Source organism: Haplochromis burtoni, unplaced genomic scaffold (genome assembly GCF_018398535.1).
Source record: "Haplochromis burtoni strain Fernald_Lab_line unplaced genomic scaffold, NCSU_Asbu1 Contig_1592, whole genome shotgun sequence".
NCBI classification, from domain to species: domain Eukaryota; kingdom Metazoa; phylum Chordata; class Actinopteri; order Cichliformes; family Cichlidae; genus Haplochromis; species Haplochromis burtoni.
The window spans coordinates 1,918-22,094 of record NW_024583953.1 but is presented as its reverse complement, the minus strand read 5'-3'; the positions used below and the strand labels follow the sequence as shown (position 1 = coordinate 22,094).

General features: G+C 39.1%; 1 protein-coding gene across 1 annotated transcript; it reads left to right on the top strand.

The window, feature by feature from the left end:
- Positions 1-4,151: 4,151 nt before the first annotated feature.
- On the top strand, positions 4,152-19,597 carry LOC102308301 (zona pellucida-like domain-containing protein 1). The gene is made up of 11 exons (XM_042217097.1): positions 4,152-4,227; positions 4,704-4,817; positions 5,131-5,351; positions 5,648-5,829; positions 6,386-6,458; positions 6,900-6,997; positions 14,321-14,401; positions 14,505-14,676; positions 16,020-16,122; positions 16,398-16,427; positions 18,222-19,597. The coding sequence occupies exons 2-11, from the start codon at positions 4,712-4,714 to the stop codon at positions 18,395-18,397; spliced, it is 1,242 nt and encodes a 413-aa protein (XP_042073031.1). The 5' UTR covers positions 4,152-4,227; positions 4,704-4,711; the 3' UTR covers positions 18,398-19,597.
- Positions 19,598-20,177: the final 580 nt, after the last annotated feature.

Below are 20,177 nucleotides of genomic sequence, written 5' to 3'. Positions count from 1 at the left end.
AGTTTTGTCCGTAGCACCCATTTGTCCCGCAATGAGGGCTCCCTTTAGTTTAAAGGCTGTGTTTGCTTGTTTTGTCTATCCCACAGTAACTGTTTTTCTTTCAACTGTTTCCTTTTGTCAGCGACTAAAGACGGGTTTGGGTCATTTGGGCACACAGAGGCAATATGGCCGTCTTCGCCGCACTGGAAGCAGTAACCAGGCCTGGGCCTACTCTTCGCAGCTTGGGATGTCAAATGGGTTCGTTCGGGTACTTGAGAGTTGGTCTTAGCAGTAGCTTTTGGAGGGTTGGACTTTTTCCTAGGAGGGTTCGGGGTTAATGTTGCGAGATGGCTTTGAAGCTGACTGATTTGTGCCTTTAGTTCTGTGACCAGATCCTTTTGAGCATCTACTGGTGGGTCTACTTTCTGGGGTTTCAATCTCGTCAGTTCACTCTGCAGCGCAGTTATTTGTGTTCGCATTTCAGTGAGATCATTTTGCATGGTGAGCGCAGGAAAGTCAGCATCTGCAGCAATAGAGTGAGAGGCTACTTTTGGTCTGGTGGCAGCAAAATGTTTTTTCATTCGGCTTTCTTTTGCAGTATGCTTGTCCTCTTCTACTCTCAACTGTAGCAGCAGCTCAGTGAATGAGGGGGGTTTATCTTTTTTCTTTTCGAGCTGAAGATCTGTTAACAAGGCATTATCCCAACACCCCCGACAGAATTGACGCAGAAGGTGTCGGTCTGCTTCACTAGTTACGACACCGCCTCTTTTCAGAGCTTTTGAGAGAGCTGTTTGCAAGCGATGGAGGTAGTGTGAAGGCTTTTCACCTGCATCTTGTAATGTGTTGAGGAATTTGGCAAAAAGCTCATCGCCATCCTCCACAGTGCCAAAAGCTGAATGGAGTAGTTCAAGATAAGCTGAAGGCAAAGCTTCAGGGCCCAGAGGTTTCACCACGTTGGCAGCAGGCGGTACAAGACTGTCTACAATTTTCCGCGAGCGTTGCAAGTCAGACAGATTGGGATCTTGAAGTATGAGCTCTACACTGTGGCGCCATGTATCAAAGTCCACCTCATGACTAGGACAGGGCAGTTTGCCTGAAAAATTTCTGAGGCGGAAGGAGGCGCTCACTGGTGAGACAAGAGCTTCACTTCGCACTATGTGCTCTACTACAACTTTTTGCACATCAGGGTGTGTTATAAAGCTCTGTGGAATGGTAGTTTGTAGATCTGGTTGTGTCTGGTCGACTGACTCAGAATCGCTGATGCATATGTTAGCTTTGATCAGTTCTGCAGTTTCACTTTGGATCGGTTGGTCATTTGCTTGCACTTGGGTTGTTAGTTCACTTTGTGCGTCTGGGGTAGGAGCTTCTGTGCTGTGTGTGACTGACTGAGCACATTGGGAAAGGTGTTCATGCAGAACAGCTTCAAAAGATTTGCCACTAAGTCTAGCAATGTTCTGCAGTTCATTGAAAAAACTGTTGGTGGCGACGTTGGTAACAGCTGCGATGTACTCAGGTGACAGGGCTCGTATCTGATAAGTGACTTCATTCGGACATTCAAGTGTGTAGGGTAGTAAGGGTTCAAGTGTCGACAGAGCAGATCCACTCTCATACTCTACGATAGCATTTTTGTGGTAAGAAGACTTAGGGTCATCTATCTTAAGGGTTCTCGCTGTTCGACCATATCTGCTTAAAAAGTCTTTTAAAGCTTCATCAGCGTCTGTGCCTGTAATCCCACTAACAATAACTGAGTTTGGGATTTTAACATTTTCTCTGTCAACTATTTCCATTTTGCCGGACTTGGCCTATTTTTGAGGTCTGGGTCAAGAAAAAAAAGCTTGAGGGATCAATTACTGCTCCTGGCTGGCTCGCCACTTCTGTAACACTTCTGGAGTCGTTACAGTATACTAGGACCAGTTAGGTTCGACTACTAGAGCAGTAATGAGCGTAGCATGTAATAAAGACCACAGACCAGTAAATACGTTTAAATTGCCGGCTTATTATTGTGTGAAGACAGAGAATAGACAGTTATAGACACAATACATAAAACATTCAACATCATACATTTAAGAAAACAAGGTTTTCTTTCCCCCCTTTTAGTTCAGTATGTTCTGTTAGTTCATCCTATTTATCTCAAAACCTTTTATTTGGCTTTAGAAGGATGTTATTTTCAACCTAGGTTATTGTTTTATTTATTTCAAGTTCTAAGTTCAAGTTTATCCTTTGATCTATTTGCATTAACACTGTGTTATTTTAAATCAAGTTCAGTTCTTTAGGCCCAAGATTTAATTTAATCTTGGTCCAGGTTCACCTTTAAATTCTCAACCAGTTCTTACTTTGTTTTAACCTAACAAAATTATTTACATTTCCATTAACACCATTACAGCATTAAAATGTAAGGTTGACCAAAATAAATTACAAAAATAAATAAATAAATGTAAAACTGAAAACGATTCAGCAAAAGGCTGAATAAATCCCTTAAACAAACAAATAAACAAAAGAAAGTTGTCTCTGTGTCCTTTAACTATTAATCCTGGAATTACTCCGAATGATTATCCAGTGCTTTGAAAGTCCGCTGTTCTTTTGCAGAGGTGTATGGATTAATCCTACCAGTTTTTCAGCGAAAGAGCTCAACGTCCAGCAGGGGGCGTTTTCCTTTTCCTGCTTGGTACAGTTCAATGGGTCCGTGGGTGGCTCGCCATCTTGTTTCTCGCTCAGCGCTCTTCCTGGTGTCAGTAGCAAATCCAGTGCCATTGCTTGACGGTCTAATAATTTTGGAAGAGTTACGTTGCCAAGAAACTGGTCAATTTCATTTTTAGACGGGTTTATTTGTGGTGACTATAAAGTTTCATAGAAATCCCTAAAAATGTTGTTTATTCTTTCAGGTTCATATATTGTGTTCCCAGATAAATCTTTAACAGCACATATAGTTGTTTTTTCTTTATTTATTTTTAACTGGTTAGCTAGAAATCAACCGGATTTGTTACTGTTCAAAGTTCTGCAAGCAGTCTTTGAACTAGGAAATTATTTTTTCTTTTTTATTAATAATTTCAATTCTAGTTTTGTCTTGCATATTTTGTTTGATATTTCCTGATATTGTTTCCTGATATATTCCAATATACTGTTTGATTATATTTGTGGACTGACAGTTACGCTGAGTTCCTGTTGTGTTGAGCCTTTTTTCATATTCTTAAATTCTTGTTTTAATAGTCTAAAGTTGTGGACTGTGCACACTGGCTGTGTATTTTTGTGATGTAACCAAACCTTTTCTGTCCCTCTCAAAAAGCCCAAGGAATCACAAGAACAAAGACTTTGTTTTTTTTAGCTGCAGACTTCCTAATGTACAGCCTCAACAAGATATTTTGTGGACTGGAGAAGTATGAAGGTGAGACAACTCAGCAGACTACACCTGATTAAACAGATTAATTTGTGCAAAAGAAGAATGCTTTTTAGTTTTAGCACCAAAAATGTGTCCTTTTTTCCCCCCAATAGGCCTAGAGTGAGAAGTTTCCTAAAAATTCAAACCGCAATGTCCTGTCCTCGTGTTCCACATACATTTATATTCATATTTCAACTGGCTAATCCCATGAAACTCCACAAATTTAGCTTTCTTTTACTTTGCCATGTGGTGAGGGTCCTGTGACCAGGAGTCAAAATTTGGGATCAGGTATGCAGTCACAGGCAGCTTGCAGCCCCACCTACCAGATTGCCTGCTGTTGTGTTGACTGAGAACTGCAGCAGACAAAGAATGAAAAAGCATGGATTCCCTGGGCCAAAGGCCCGCACAGTGGGCTTTGCACTCCCTGACTGGCCTAGAGAGAAAGGAATGGCTCAGTCAGCAAGCCAAGGCCACTGAAGCGATGAAAAGATAATTCAACACCCCCACCCCCACCCCCCCGCCACCCCCCCAGCTCCTGGACCTCATGCAGCGTCAAACCATTTGTGAGCAGTGACAGAGCCAGATTGGGCCGAAAGGATATGAGTGGGAAACTTCAAAACCTGCTCATATTTCTGTGGATGTGAAAGGATTTGTATAACACATTCAGTTTTGATGGACTTTCCCATGTTCAATCCAGACAACCCTTTTTGTTGACACGTTCAAATAATGAATCTGTTATGTGTATGGTCCCTTTTTCCCTCCTGCTCATGAGTTCTGTTTCTAGTTGTCAGGTAGGGATGCTGTGCAGACCACTCCATCGTCTGTCCCAGGCTTATGGAGAACCGCTCACTTGCTGGCTGCCAGGAACCAGGGTGAGTAGTTCTCCCTCTCACAGAACAACTGTTTGCTTTTGTAGGTGAGGGTTTTATTAACTACATAATCTGCTACAAACTAGTTTTAATTTAACAGTTTCCAGAGGACTTTCAATCATTGTAATTGTCACTGAGGCCTCATTTAAAACTGTATCAGTTTCTTATAACTTGCCAAAGCTGTGGGTGCTCAGTGAATGTATTTGGTATGAATATAAAAAATGTTCAACTTAAGGGAAAACTGTAAATCTTCCCTCCTGCCATTAGTGCATGTAAAACAGATTTTACTTTCTGTCTTCCTACATGAGACGTTGTATTTTCTAAAGTGAAAAATGAATTTTAATTCAGTTTTATTTATATAGTGGCAATTCACAACAACAGTTGCCTCGGTGCACTTTATACTGTAAGGTAAAGACCCCACAATATAAAACAAATGGTGTTGATTGGATTATTCACATTACATTATTGATCTGTTTCAGGTGCTGAAATGGAACATATATTTGTCATTTTTTTAATGTTTAGTAAGGCCTTTTCAGTTGGAGCTCAATTCAATGGATACAACTGTGATGCAAATTTTCACAGCCGCTTCCCTGGTGAGGACTTAAAGACTTTTGTTTTGTGAATAACTGAATAGAAATTATGTTAACATTCTAAAAATGTGAAAAAAAATTCTTTTGGACTACCTACATGTTCCAAAGATGAGGTGATAAGTTTTTTGGACACCAGTATTATGACATACAAAACTAAATGTTACAGACTGTAATCCCAGAAGCTAAATCTTTTTTTTTTCTTTTTTTGGGGGGGAGAGAGAGAGAGAGAGAGAGAGAGAGAGAGAAATGTACTATTGTAAAATACACAATTTATGTACATATTTATGTACATTAGATTTTTTGGCTTCTTTTCCAGCTGAGAGAGATATCAGTGTATACTGTGGGGTCCAGACCATTACCCTCAAGATCAATTTTTGCCCTGTTCTCTTCTCTGGCTACACTGACACCGACCTAGCCCTTAATGGTCGCCATGGAGATGCCCACTGCAGAGGCTTTATCAATAACAACACCTTCCCCACTGTTGTAATCTTTAGCATCAGCCTGGCAACACTTGAGTCCTGTGGTAATTCTTTGGTGGTAAGAAAAACATTTTCTTTTTTGTATTAACTGCTCTTACTAAATTACACACACACACACACACACACACACACACACACACACACACACACACACACACACACACATATATCTATATCTATATATATATATATATAGAGAGAGAGAGAGAGAGAGAGAGAGAGAGAGATATGTACTTCAATCAAGCTTTTCTTGATCTTGAGAACTTTTCTTTTTATCCTGCACAATGTCCAACCCTTCTTATCTTAGTAAAAGAGCTGGAGCAGGAATTTTACTCATACTGGTGTTGCTTACAGGTGTTAACTGCTCAAGGACCCAATGCTTATGGGAACCTGTCCCTGGTGCAGATTGGAAACATATCAGGGTATATTGATACACCAGACCCTCCAACCATCATCAGCTATCTGCCAGGTCTGCTGTATAAGTTTAGCTGCAGCTACCCATTGGAATACCTAGTCAACAATACACAGCTGGCCTCGTAAGTCTCACTCATACCTTTAAGCTTGTTTGATACCGTGATCCTATATACATGTAAGTTTCAATCATTATATCAATTGGCAGACAAAAAAAGAAGCAGTTTAATAATAAGTTAATAATAACAATAAAAAAATAATAATAACAACAATATTAATAAAAACAATACTAATAATAATAATGAAAATTTATAATATAAAGTTATTAAGTTCCACACAATACAACAGAATTTTTTTGTTGTTGTTGTTTTCATGAAATACAACCCAAAATACAGTTTGTTACATATTTCCAGATTTTAGGTCCTCGACCCCACAAAAAGTCCAATTCAGATTACATATATTAACTTCTAAAAGGAGATATTGGAAATGTTTGGTCAGGAAAGTGTATATGTTAACCTGAAAGAGTGACGTATAGGCATGGTTTTAAAGACAAGGATTCCTCAATGTTATGTAAATTTTAATATAAAAATGTAATTTTAAAATACTGATGCTACCATAATTACTGTTAACTTTCATAATGTTTTAGGTACTTACTTCTTTTTTCCTTTATCTTGACTGTAGGTCATCAGCTGCAATCTCAGTGAAGGAAAGCAATGGCACTTTCATTAGCACATTGAATCTCCTGCTTTATAATGTAAGTTCACAACAGTGAGTTATAAATGTTCATTTGTGTTGTACAGGTGATCTTAGTCTGTTGCACCAAAGATAAAGCCATACTTGTATGCATAAAGTGAACATAAAGAAACTCTGCATCTATGTAAAGTTGATCTCTACCTCTTACAGATGTATGCATCAATTGTCCATGTACAAAATAAGAATGATGCCAGATTCCCAGAAATTCTTGTTATACAGTTGATGTAAAAAGCAAATTATTGCTAATACTGTAATTATACAAACGTATACAAAATTTACTCTTACTCTTACCCTAAATCCACTTGAATTAAACACTAGGGCTACATCGAATTATTTAGAAAATAAATGTCTAAAAAGCAAATAAATCACTGTCAGTTGGGTGGACGCGAAGAGCCATGTAATATCACATCTATGCTTAAATGACAATTTGCTTTTTATACAGGACTCATCATATATTCAGCAGTTGTCCATCCCAATGGCAGGACTGACCCTGAAGACACGCATATTTGCAGCTGTAAAAGCCACTAATCTGGATAGAAGGTATTCAGTCACAATGTAGCCTTTCAGCCTAAATATGCCACCCACACAATGACTCATTAAACTATGATACATGATGACTTTCATCTGTGCATAAAAGCACTGAATATGTTAAAATAATACATTGACATTATTCATTGTAAATGAACTGATTCTTATATAGTATTTTTCTAGTTTAGCGCTCAAACCTCCTTATACAACATGCCTCATTCACCGTCTAATGTTCACACTTCAATGACTGTACTGTAGAGCAACTTGGGGTTCAGTGTTCTGCCTTCTGATTGGTAGATGACCTTCTCTACCTCCTGAGCAACAGACGTCCAGCTTACATTACCTAGTATTCTTAAGTGTTCTCATATCAAAGTACTAATCAGGCCCACCTGTGCTTAGCTTCTGTCATCAGATGAGATACATGACCCCCCCCCACGCACACACACACACGCATGCATGTTGGGTTAACTGATAATTCTGTTTTGGGCTCTGAAAGCTAGGATAGGCTCCAGCACCCTGTGACCCTTAACTGTATAAACAGCTAAGAAAATGGTCTCTCAGCATAAAATAAAAGGCTACATTTATGTTATTTCTAACATAGATGTAAATGTAATTTCTAATTTTCATGTTCGTTTATAGTCAGTGTTGAGGAGTAAACCTACGCATACGGATCAGTATTTAAGGTTTGACTCTCATCGTCCACTGGAGCATAAACAACATAGAGCCAACACCATCCCCGCAGACACAGTGGCCAGGGAAGCAGAAGAACATCACATCAAGAAGGCCCTGAGGAAATGTGGTTATCCCAGCTGGACATTTGTCAAAGCTGGGAAGGCGCCTAAAGAAAGCTCCAGCCGATCAAGGAGAGAAGGACAACAGCTGACTAAGCAAAAGCCTGTAGTTATCCCGTACATGTCAGGAGTATCGAAATACTTGAGACGCATTTTCTAAACACTGCGTCTCTGTGGCTTTTAAACCGCAAAACACGCTGCGCCAAAAATTGGTCCACCCCAAGGATGGGGTCCCCCAGAACAGAGTAACTAAGGCTACGTTCACACTGCAGGTGAAATCGCATCAAATCCGACTTTTCTGACCCTATGCAACCCATGGTATGACAGCGTGAACAGCACAAATCCGATATTTTCAAATCCCACCTGGGTCACTTTCATATGTGGTACTGAATCCGATACACAACTGATGTTTGAGAAAGCGACTGCTGTTTGAATGGTCATGTTGCATTAAATCCGTCTTTTACGTTGCTGACACAAGACAGACGCCAATTATCAGCGCCGGTGAAGCACCCCAGAAGACGTGAACGCTTCCTGGCCATCCAGTGTAGATGTTAGTGAAACTGTTGAGAAGACAACGCTGGAAAAACGTGAACATTGTATTTGTACTGTATAATCTGCAGATTCTGACAGAAATCTGCAACTATCCTTTGAAGCACCACTCCTCTCTTAAACAGCAATAAGGATAATTATTAAGCCATATGAAAATAACAAAATAACTTTATAACTTAAAACAAAACTGGGTGATCAATCAGTGATCACTGTCAGCCTCTTTCGGCTTTTATTAACACTAATCTTTTTAAAGCTCAGTTTTTAAAACCTTACGATGTAAGTACAGCCCAGCCCATACAGCAGTATATGAATGACTAACCTGGTATTGTGGATGGATTATCTCAGTTGTTCTCCTGGCTGAAGTTTGGTCTGTTTACAGCATCCTGCCATGCGATTACATTTGTTCCTGACCACCAAGAATCCTCACGTTAACTTTTATTGAGTTGAAAAAAGCGTGTTTATATTATGCTCATATAGCCGTGTCGCTAGTGGTCACGTAGCACATCGTTATATACCAGCTAGCCAAACTTAAGTAACCCTACAAACGTCAATGCTGTTTAGTTTTCTGTCTTCATTTATGTCGGAGCTGTACGTTTGAATTTGTTTCCAAAATCCCTCAGTCAGGACATGCTATATTATTGGCATTATTAGTATTTAGAAGGAAGCTAGTGAGCTAACTTCCTGCTAATTTCTAACTCCGTTAAATGTCATAAATTCCGTTTTCATGGATGCCTGGATGTTAAGCTGAGTTGTTACACCTGGTAGAGCAGAACGCTGATCATTTTATTACAGATGAAAGACTTAAGACAGTTTTTCAACTCTCGGTGACGCCACAGTGATTGTTTGATTTATGGACCCACACTGGAGTTGAGCCCAGACAAGGCTAGTGACGTCAGACTTAAAGACCAGGGCCATCAGTCAAACAATACTGTTTGGTCTGGGTCTAAACAGAGCGCGTTGTGTGTAACATCTTCTTTTGCGCATGCGGGCCACTGAGGGTTCACACTTTGCTGTCACATTTTATTTGTAGTGTGAACAAGCAGAAAAAAAATCGGATTTGATCAAAAAATTTGAATTGAGCATAAAGACCTGCAGTGTGAATGTAGCCATAGCATATGCTGTTAAGTGCCAGGAGGATTGCCAGGATTTATACATCAGGGAAACCAAACAACTCCTTCCGAAGCAGATGGCACAAAACAGAAGAGTTACCTCATCAGGCCAGTGGACACTCTTTCAATGATGAGGATTACACATCCTGGACAGGAAGGAACACTGGTTTGAGCGCGGAGTCAAGGAGGCCATTTACGTGAAAAGGGAAAGACCATTTCTGAATCGAGGAGGGGGCCTAAGGGTACATCTTTCACCATCTTACAATGGCTGTGATTGCAGCCATTCCCCAACTCTCTGTGAATGGTACTCATGGCCATTGATCAGTGGTTGTTGATCAAAAAATTTGAATTGAGCATAAAGACCTGCAGTGTGAATGTAGCCATAGCGTATGCTGTCAAGTCATGAGAATTTGACTAATCATGATGAAGGTGACCTCCTGTCCCATTGTTCCTCAGTGGGCTGGTTTCAGTCATTATGCAAATGTACTGTTTATAACAGGGGTCAGCAACCCTGGGCACGTGTGCCACAACTGGCACGCGAAGGGTTAACTGATGGCACAACCATAGCTGGACTGGCCATTGGGCATACCGGATGGTGATTTTTCGTTTCTATGGGCCGAAGGTTTTTTTCTTTTTTGTAACGGTATAAACAATGAAAGGTGGTGGATTGGCCAGATGGTGGCCAATGTGTAAAAATAAGTCAGTTGTTTGGTGGTGGCTATGGCGGAGCTTTCACAGAGGCCAGCAGGTGGAAAGGGGAGGCAGGAGAAGGAGAGACCCGAGGCGGCCGCTGTGTCCAAGTGTCAGGTGAACTGACACTTGGACTGACACTAAGAAGTTATGAACTGCAGTCTATCTGGGTCAGATATAAACCAAGTTTAGGTGGAGTTTATTCTTTGCAGAAAAGTTTGCAGAACTACGAACGCAGCTGGAATCCACAGCTGTGCGTGTTCATGGAGCTTGCATTTTCACCTGCTGGACATCACTACCTGACAAGTTTAACTGTCTTCAGAACATTGCAGAGGCCTTATTGACAGTATTTGGTTCTACATATCTGTGTGAGCAGATTTTCTCTCACACAATGAGTGTCCTCAGGTAGCCGTCTGAATGCTGGACACTCGGAGACCTGTGTCTCTGAGTGGGAGACCAGAGATCACATTAACATGTGTATCCCTGTATTAACAAACATGCCATATTGGCCCAGTTTATTTTTCTTATCATTGTTGTGAGGAGACCATAAATAGCATTTGCATTTTCTGTTGTACAGTTCATTTGCTGTTATGGAGTTCTTGTTATGGATAAAAATGTCTTTTTTGTTTCAAAATAGCTGATAACTATTCGCTGATAGCTGCCAACATCTGCGAACAAATATAATTCTATAAAGTTGTTCTATATAGTGTGTAACTGTTAATATAGAGCGTTATTAAATTTATTGACTAATGCAATCAAATGGCACATTGACTTCTGAGGAAATTTTAGATGGCACTCATCATCAGAAAGGTTGCCTACCCCTGGTTTATAAGATTGGGGAAACCTGCAGTCATCTGAGACTGAAGAAGTCACTTGGATGAGTGACAAAACGTTTCTCCCACTTTAAAAGCTACGTCCAGATTAAGAGAACCAACTTTTGGAGATACACACAGAATAGTTTCCTATATCGAGATTGTGCAAAAAGTGCAGCCTTACCTAATGTCCACCTACTGTTACTCATTTTATATTAAGATTTAAAAATCTAGTTGGTATTGGTATGGCGAGTAACCTTCAGTAATAGTAATAAATCACACAGCAATAGTACATTCATGTAGTTGTAAAAAGCATGATAATATATTAAGTAATCCAAAGTATTCAGAATACGTTACTCTCATTGAGTAACGTAACGAATACGTTACAAAATACATTTTGGGGCATGTATTCTGTAATCTGTAGTGGAATACATTTTAAAAGTAACCTTCCCAACACTGTTTATAGTTTAAGTTCAATGAAGCAAGACACAATTTTAACCAAAAATCCAGAAAAAAATCCCCACATTACATAAACTTATAAATGGATTTTCATATAATTGAGTTAAGTATGCCTTTGAATCCCTACAATCTAGATAAAATTCTGGCTCCCAGAGATTAGATTACAATCAATTAATCAGTTTCAGAAACAGATACAGACCACCAATCAATTACAGATAGTCAGCTTATTATGTTTATAAAGCACACTTGCCCACTGAATAAAAAATCTTTAATTCCAACTTCTTCCACTACCATGGAGAAGACCAAAGAGCTGTCAGAGTTTGTCATGAGCAAGACTGTAGATCTGCATGTGGCTCAAATGACCATCAGCAAGAAGTTAGATAAGAAGGTGACAACAGCTGGTGCAGTTAATTAGATATGGAAGAAAGGCCATCAATCACCCTCTATCTGGAGCTCCATACAAGTTGTTGTCTCATGGGGTGAGGAGGATCATGAGAAAGATGGGACATTAGCCCAAAACTATGAACTTGTTAATGATGTGAAGGCAGCTGGAACCACAGTCACCAAAAACATAATTGGTAACACACTGCACTATATTGGACAGGTCTGGCATTGCCTACACCTGCTCACCCTGCTCAAGACAGCCTTGAACATCTAAATGTTTCAGAGAAGACTTAGGACAAAGTGTTGTGGTAGGATGAAAACAAACTCAAGCTCTTTGGCATCAACTTGTCACACCGTGTTTGGAGGAAGCAAAATACTAAATATCACCAAAAGAATGTACAGTCAAGCTACAGGACAGGCATAGACATCGCGTCGGATCATCTGGTAGTCATGCTGTGGAGCTGTTTTTATGCTAATGGATGACTTCACTACATTAACAAGCCAATAGGCTGTAAAATTTTGGATGAGAGCGTCCTTCCCTCAACCAGAACACTAAAAATGAATCATGGATCATGGGGCGATCGTGGCTCAAGAGTTGGGAGTTGCCTTGTAATCGGAAGGTTGCCGGTTCGAGCCCCGGCTTGGACAGTCTTGGTCGTTGTGTCCTTGGGCAAGACACTTCACCCGTTGCCTACTGGTGGTGGTCAGAGGGCCCGGTGGCGCCAGTGTCCGGCAGCCTCGCCTCTGTCAGTGCGCCCCAGGGTGGCTGTGGCTACAATGTAGCTTGCCATCACCAGTGTGTGAATGGTGGATGACTGGATATGTAAAGCGCTTTGGGGTCCTTAGGGACTAGTAAAGCGCTATATAAATACAGGCCATTTACCAATTTACCATTACAACCAAAAACACAGAATCATGACAACAAAGGAGGGGAGAAAAGGAAGCAGCTGAGGAAGTTGAAGCTTTGAGTTGCCAAGAGGCAACCAAGTAACCTAAGGACATGTGCAAGTTTCTGCATAGAGGAATAGGCCACAATCCCTCCTTTGATGTATGCAAACCAGGTGACCAACTACAGAAATGTAAACAAGGGTTTATTTATCAAGTACTGAATCATATTTTTCTCCTCGACACAGTTTGCATTTCACCATGTGCTTTTGTACCATTGCAATCAGTAAATAAATAGTGTCCACAATTTAGCTATAGACCAAACCACAATTTTCTTCCTCCTGCACAAGAAATGATTTAACTTGCGCTGCAATTAGCTGAATCAGCTGAATCAGCTCAGAGCAAAGGAATAAAAGGGCATATTTGATTGTTGTTGTTGTTCTTCTTCTTCTTTCTATCCTACCAGTGTGCAGAGACCTGAAGAGCTTTTGTACTAAAACTTTGTAATAAATACAATCCACCCACATACATGCCAACCCTCCCGATTTTTTCCGGGAGAATCCCGAATTTCAGTGACCCTTCCGAAAATCTCCCGAGCAACCATTCTCCTGAATTTCTCCCGATTTTCCACCCGGACAACAAAATTGAATCAGTTCGGCTGAGATTTAAATTATTAGATTAGATTAGATTAGATTAGATTAGATTAGATTAGATTAGATTAGATTAGATTAATCCCTCAGGAGGGTTCCTCCGGGGTTTTTAGACAGCTGAATAAACGTCAAACAGAAAACGTAATAAACAGAAGTGTGAGATGGTTGAGAATTTATGCCAGCGTCTGGTTTATTTTAGATAGCAAGGAGTAGACGGCAGAGTTTCACACCACCGAGAGAGCTCTTTTATCCGATAAATTAACACTGTAAAGTACCAGTTTTTTGTATATAAATGTATATGTATACCACTTTCTGAGGTCTCAAGTTTGGCAAGTATGCACCAGGGGTGAGAGGGAGTTTCTTTTCTTTTTTTTTGCTTGATTGTTTGTTTTTATACAATACTAAAAAATACATAAACAATTTTTAAATGGACTTTATCATGAATTAAATGACCCTTCTGGGATATTGATCTAGTTCGCAGGTGGGTTTAGCCAGTTTCAGTCTGAGGCTTTAAGAAGAACGTAGCACTTTTTAGACACTTCTTTTTTGTTAGACTGCAAAATCAGCACTGTCTATTAACGTTACTGATGGGTAGGACCAATAACATTAGTTGCTAATAATAACTTGAATAATAATTGAATAATAACTTAAGTTAAACTGAGAACATTAATGTATCCACTGGCCAAGTTAACAGTTACCATAACTGTTTAGTATTTTAGTGTTGTGTTGTTGGAATGCCCATCTGCAATGTTGCTCTATGAAGTTGTGTCACACCTAGAGGAGGTAAAGAAGGCACTATTGGTATTGCTACTGTTATAAATAAGCATCTAATTCAATAATGGGTTTTAGTATCCATTATTATCCAAAAATGTTTTTTTTTCACAACTTTGCTCTGGAGGCACCATTTCCACATAAGGCTGCATACTGAAACAGAGTTATCCTAAAACAGGTTGTACCATGTTCTGTTCCTTTGTTCTGCTTTTAATCACATTTTTGTGCAAATTAGATGGAACATTCTAATGGACTACTGTTACACCACACCTTCTGGAAATCCTAATGATGACCTGCGTTACGATCTTTTCTTTAGGTAACTCCAGTACAATAACAGGCCCATGATTGTGTAAAACTCTGACTCTGACTATCCTTGACAATGTTTAATAGTCTTCTCTAATGTTGCTTTTCTGAACTAGTTGTGAAAAAGACCCCCAGACCACAGTGTTTGAGAATGGGAAGAGCCAGATGGGTCGTTTTGCCTTTGAAGTATTCCGCTTTGTAAAGCACAAGAACCAGAAGATGTCCACTGTCTTCCTACACTGTGTCACCAAGCTGTGCCGAGCAGATGATTGTGCAATGCTGATGCCAGTGAGATTGGATACTGACACACTCACACATAAAAAAAAAATCTTGGGATAAAATATAACACAATAATCTTGTTAGAGTCACCTTCATTTCAAAATGGAAAACTCCATTGACATTATTATTATTATTATTATTATTATTATTATTATTATTATTATTATCATTATTACTTAGGTTAAAATACGTAAGCTCATTTACAAATTCTTAAAAACAATTGGGAAATACTTCTACTGTACATTCTTTTCCATTACAGTTTATACCTCTCATAGTTTTTTATATTCACTCTACATTCAAAGGGTAAGTATACGTTTATTTGAATTAATAAATACTAGTTCCATTATGTTTTCCTACAAAGCATATACTGCATCATTGCATCTAATTTAATATTAATTATAGAAATAGTTTATTTCTTGAATATAAACATCAGCTTCACTTCAGCATTCATAAATTCAGTTCTTCAAGTATAGTTAGGTGCTCATAGAAACATTCCTTGTAATCACAATGGGCATTTCATAAAGCATCTGTATGTGATAAAGGATTCGTTACACAGCAAAGTTCATTGTAATAAATTTGCTGGAGCTAATCTGATGCTTCAGTATACAGTGTTAGATGAATGTCCACCTCTTCTCACCCCAACACATCGCAGCAGATGGCCGCCCCTCCCTGAGCCTGGTTCTGCTGGAACTTTCTTCCTATTAAAAGGGAGTTTTTCCTTCCCACTGTCACTAAAGAGTTGCTCGTAGAAGCAATTAGTTGACCAGATTACATTCATATTTCTTCAGACTAAGTGACTGTCTGACTTTCCAAACAGACTGAGATTTCCAAATGGTCCTTCCATAGAGTCTAACAGACAGCAGTACTGTTATTGAACAGTGGTGAGGGCACAGCAGTTACAAGATATAACAGGTTATTAGCCTACATTCCTCATTTTTCAGACAGTACGATGTCTTGAAAGACACCTGAGCATCTAGATTTCATGTTTCACCATGAATCATCATGGAGCATTGTGGAGCGACTAGAGTGGAAGAAAACAGGTCTACTTTATACAGATGACAAGCTGAGATCAATAGTAGTTGTAACTGAATGATTGATTAGTTCTGTGTCTCCCCATTATACAATAATAAAACTACCAAAAATATTAGAGACTGTTCATTTGAGCAAAGGGGATCAAATCATTATTTCCCTCACTGCAGAATAAGGGGTTAGATATTCCTCCGATATCAAATTGGACACATATCTTGGCAACATCGATGGGTTATATTAGTAGTCTGTGTCCTGAATTCCTCATCATAAGAACATACACCACATGAGAGAGGACTCATTCTTTCTGTGTAATATTTTCATAGATCTGTGGCAGCAGGAAAAAGAGAGATGTCTCTGAGGGAAAGGGATCAAATGCTGCATCTGGAAACGCCATCCTGACTGCTGGGCCTATCATAACTCGGAGTGGTATAGTTTAATAACACTCTCGCCTAACATTTCCACAGCTGAATATTTTTTACTGATTATCCAATGTATTACAAGACACTAATGTATGTCAAAATCCAAGATTTGACACCTAAATGTTGACTAAAGTTGAAAGCTTGTCTGGGTGACCTAGGATTTTCAAAACAGTACGTTAGACAAGGCATCCTTGTCTATCGTACTGTATACACGCGAATGAAAGAAACTATATACCATATGGATTACAGTGTGCTGAAATGCCATGTCTTTGTTTTTCACAGATGAAATACCAGCCAATAATTCTCAGCTGGGTAAGTCTTGTCATTCTGTTCAATAAGTGGTATGATGCTTTTGTGTGTTGTTCTACTTTTAAAGGTTATAAGATATTTGTGTTTTCACTGGGAGAAACATTTTCACTCATCCAAGTGACTTCTTTAGTCATAGCTGACTGCAGATTTTCCTACCTTATAAAAAGGACTAACTAACGCACTACTAATTAACAATGGGCTGTAATATCAATTTTATAATCATTAACATGCAAATCTGTATGACTAGGGATGGGTATCGAAAACCGGTTCTTGTTGAGAACCGGTTCCCACTGTTTCAATTCCTTGGAATTGTTTGCCATTTTTGCAAACGATTCCCTTATCGATTCCAGTCGCCCCGAATGACGTCACCACGTTGCGGAGCGTCATTTACCTGGCAGGAAACATGGCGGCTCAAATGCTCAAAAGTTTGATTATACTTTACGAGAACGGATGACAACAGGGCAACTTGCAATACTTGCAAAGTAGATATTTCATTTAAGGGAGGAAACACTACGAATATGCAAAAGCATTTGCTCACAAAACACACGATGACCTTAAATGAATGTCGTGTTTTTAATTCCGCTCCGACTCGTGAATCTCAACCCAGCAGCAGCGGTAACGTTTGCACGTCCTCTCCCGTTAATGCGGCAGGTAAATAATCAACTAACAGTGCATATTATGTTAGCGCGATCTGCCTTATTACAAAACCTGCCATTACTGTGCATTTAGGTGACCATGATGAGAGAGACAGACAGAGTCTGGCTCAGATGCTGGCAGTTCTCGCTGCAGTCTACCGGTAGCGTCTCCTTTCAGGCCAGGATAGACGAATGTCACCGAGCAGTGACTAAGTTTGTGGTAAAAGGCTTGCACCCATTTGCCACAGCAGATGGTAAGTGAATGTGTTTAATTGTAGGCAGGAACATTACTGGATATTCTTGTGTAATTGCTACAGAATAATTTATGTTATACTTTGTTATTGCTACAGAAGAATATTTATTTTATTATTTTACATTTACATTTTTTTTTCCTGGGGACCCTGTGACACCCCATTGAAGAGCCGTAGGCTGGATCTCTTAAGATCTCACTGTTGGGTTTGTAAGGCCATGTTACTCCTAAATTTCTATCTTGTTCAAAGAGAAGATATAAAACAAAGTTCTAAGCTAATCGACCTTAGTGTTCTCCTTTTTAAAAAGAAAGAAAAAGAGAGCGAGAGAGAGCGGCCCTGCTAGGGCCGTAACAATACCCATCCGTAGTCATGACCCTTGATCGCTGGCCATGAGTACCATTAGAAGATTTCCAGCATGTTTGGAATCACAGCATTGTATGGTACATCTTTTACCATTTTACAATGCTACAAATGCATTATGAGCTGGTGAAACCTGCAGCCAGCTGAGACTGAAGAAGTCTGGATGAGTGATGAAATGTTTCCCCAACTGAAAATACTATGTTCAGATGAACAGAATCAACCTTTGGGATTTCCTTAACTGGATGATTCCACAATAATCTAGACAGGAACATATACCCTTCTGCAATGCCTGCGCATACTATATTCCTCAGGATTCATTTTATTGTTCAGCCAGTATATTGCTTTAGTTGTTATTGAAAATCAAATACTGAGCCGGGATGTCTCAATCTGACATTAAAAGTTGTGTCATTTCTCATTGGAATGGCAAAAAAGGTATTAGTGTTTTAACACTCACTGCTATTTGGCATTTTGCATGAACTTAAGAAAAAGCATTGAGAATGTGAAAGACATTTTTACATTTTGGAATGTTTCTTTGTGTTTGTGCTGCTTAGCCCATCTTAAAGCTCCAGTGTTTCACACAAATACAATGACCATCGCACTCATCTCAGGCATGATCATTCTGGGTGTCATGTGCCTATGCTTCTTCATCATGTCCCTCACCCTTCTGAAAGGCAAGAGCGCTCCAGTCGGCACCCTGTCAGGAGTCCGAAACCTAACCTTCAACTGAGTACCTGAACTCACAGATTTCTCATCAGTTCAATGCTAACCAAGAATGCAGAACACACGCTGTCTGTGCATGTGGGCATCAAAGAATTTAACTGTTGAAAAAAAATACCTGTTACCAGGTCTGTACAATGAGTATTAGTGCAGGAGTTAAGTAAAACTGGGTTTTGTGTTCCTATCGCACAAAAAGCTAAGCCTCAGCCTGCATATTTTTCATGCAGCTTTAACCCATTAGTGGGGATACTAAAAACTTACTGCAATACCTCAGCTATACAGTTTTCATTGCAGGGTACGGGATCAATTATATGGCTTGCAGTGCATTATATAGTGTATAATAAACATAGCATTTCCTGAGAGAAATGATAGATATTAGAGAGATAGATTTACTTAATCATTTATTAGGAGTTTTTTTCCCCTAAATATGTATTTCCATCGCTTGATTTAAATATTTTTAGTTACTGTGTTAGCAATAAACTTGATTGTTAAGGATATTTTGTACGTGCTACCTTATGTATAACTTTTCCTTATATGTGGTTAAAATGCAACTTGATTTGTTCACGAAATGTACAAATTGTCTTCAAATGTCCATGTTGCTAATACTGCACCTTGACTTGTTATTAAAACATACCCATTTGCATATTTCTAAACATAAACTATACATTGCCTCTTAAACACTACTGTGGGATTACAAGAATTGATAAATGACTAGCATTGATATAGCTTGTATTTTTACACTACAATCCACATTTATCCATTCATGCACGCATACATGCATTGCTTGGTCAGATCATACAACACTACTATCCAACACACACAGACACATGAACATCAGGTGAGGTGGAGATTGGGGGTGAGCAAGCAAATGTAAATTTCTGCATTACTAATATACAAATCTGATGTAAAATCAGTTTGATTCCTTATCATAGTCCTTAATAACCTCAAAGACCTCTTTGCTTCATGGAGGGGCTTAACTTCCTCTGGGATCATTTATCATTTTAATGTTTCTTTTAATTTTTATAGAAAACCTAAAGCTAATATAACAGAATAGAATTCATTAAAACATTTTGTTTTGTATATATGGATAATTTTATTTAAACGCTTATGTTCCTGTACTGTGCATCCATGAAACGTAAGATGATTCGATCTGCGTCATTTCCGTCTTGCATTTATTTACTTTCCAGCTCTTTGAAACATCATGGCAAAATGTCGAGGAAAAACACCAAGTTTTTTAAATGGACTAACAATGAGGTGGAATTGTTGCTGCGAGTAACACAAGAGTACAAAGTTGGAAAAGCAAGCAAGAATATAAACTGGGAGACGTACCACAACAAATATGCCGAAATTAACATTCCGTCTTCTTTGAAGAAAAACGTGAAAATGTGGAGCATGTACAAACTTATATTAATCTTTAATAGGGCTATGAAAAATGGGGGAAAAACAAAACTGCTGTACAATGCCGTACACCATCTTAGTTGATTGGTTACATGACTGCATCATATGACTAAAATGCGTCATCGTTTTCAAAAGCCTCCGTTTTCGCAATCCACACTGCAGTGTGAAAACAGTGTTTTTAAATTCATCTACAATTTCAAAAAGATCAGTTTTCCTTGACCAAAAAAGCCATCTCAGTGTGCACGGAAGGACAAAACAGAGAGAAAAATATGCGTTTTCAAACGAAAACGTTTGAAAGTGTGGACATGGCCTTAGGCCTGTGAAATACTGGTGACCTTTGAGGGTGTATCTTAAATTTCACCCCATAACAGCTGGGATAGGATCTATCCCAA

Coding starts and splice junctions, on each gene's coding strand:
- LOC102308301 (XM_042217097.1), top strand. CDS start 4,712: ATGGAACATATATTTGTCATTTTTTTAATGTTTAGTAAGGCCTTTTCA. Junction 4,818..5,130: donor TTTTCACAGCCGCTTCCCTG/GTGAGGACTTAA, acceptor CTTCTTTTCCAG/CTGAGAGAGATATCAGTGTA. Junction 14,402..14,504: donor CGTTACGATCTTTTCTTTAG/GTAACTCCAGTA, acceptor TTTCTGAACTAG/TTGTGAAAAAGACCCCCAGA.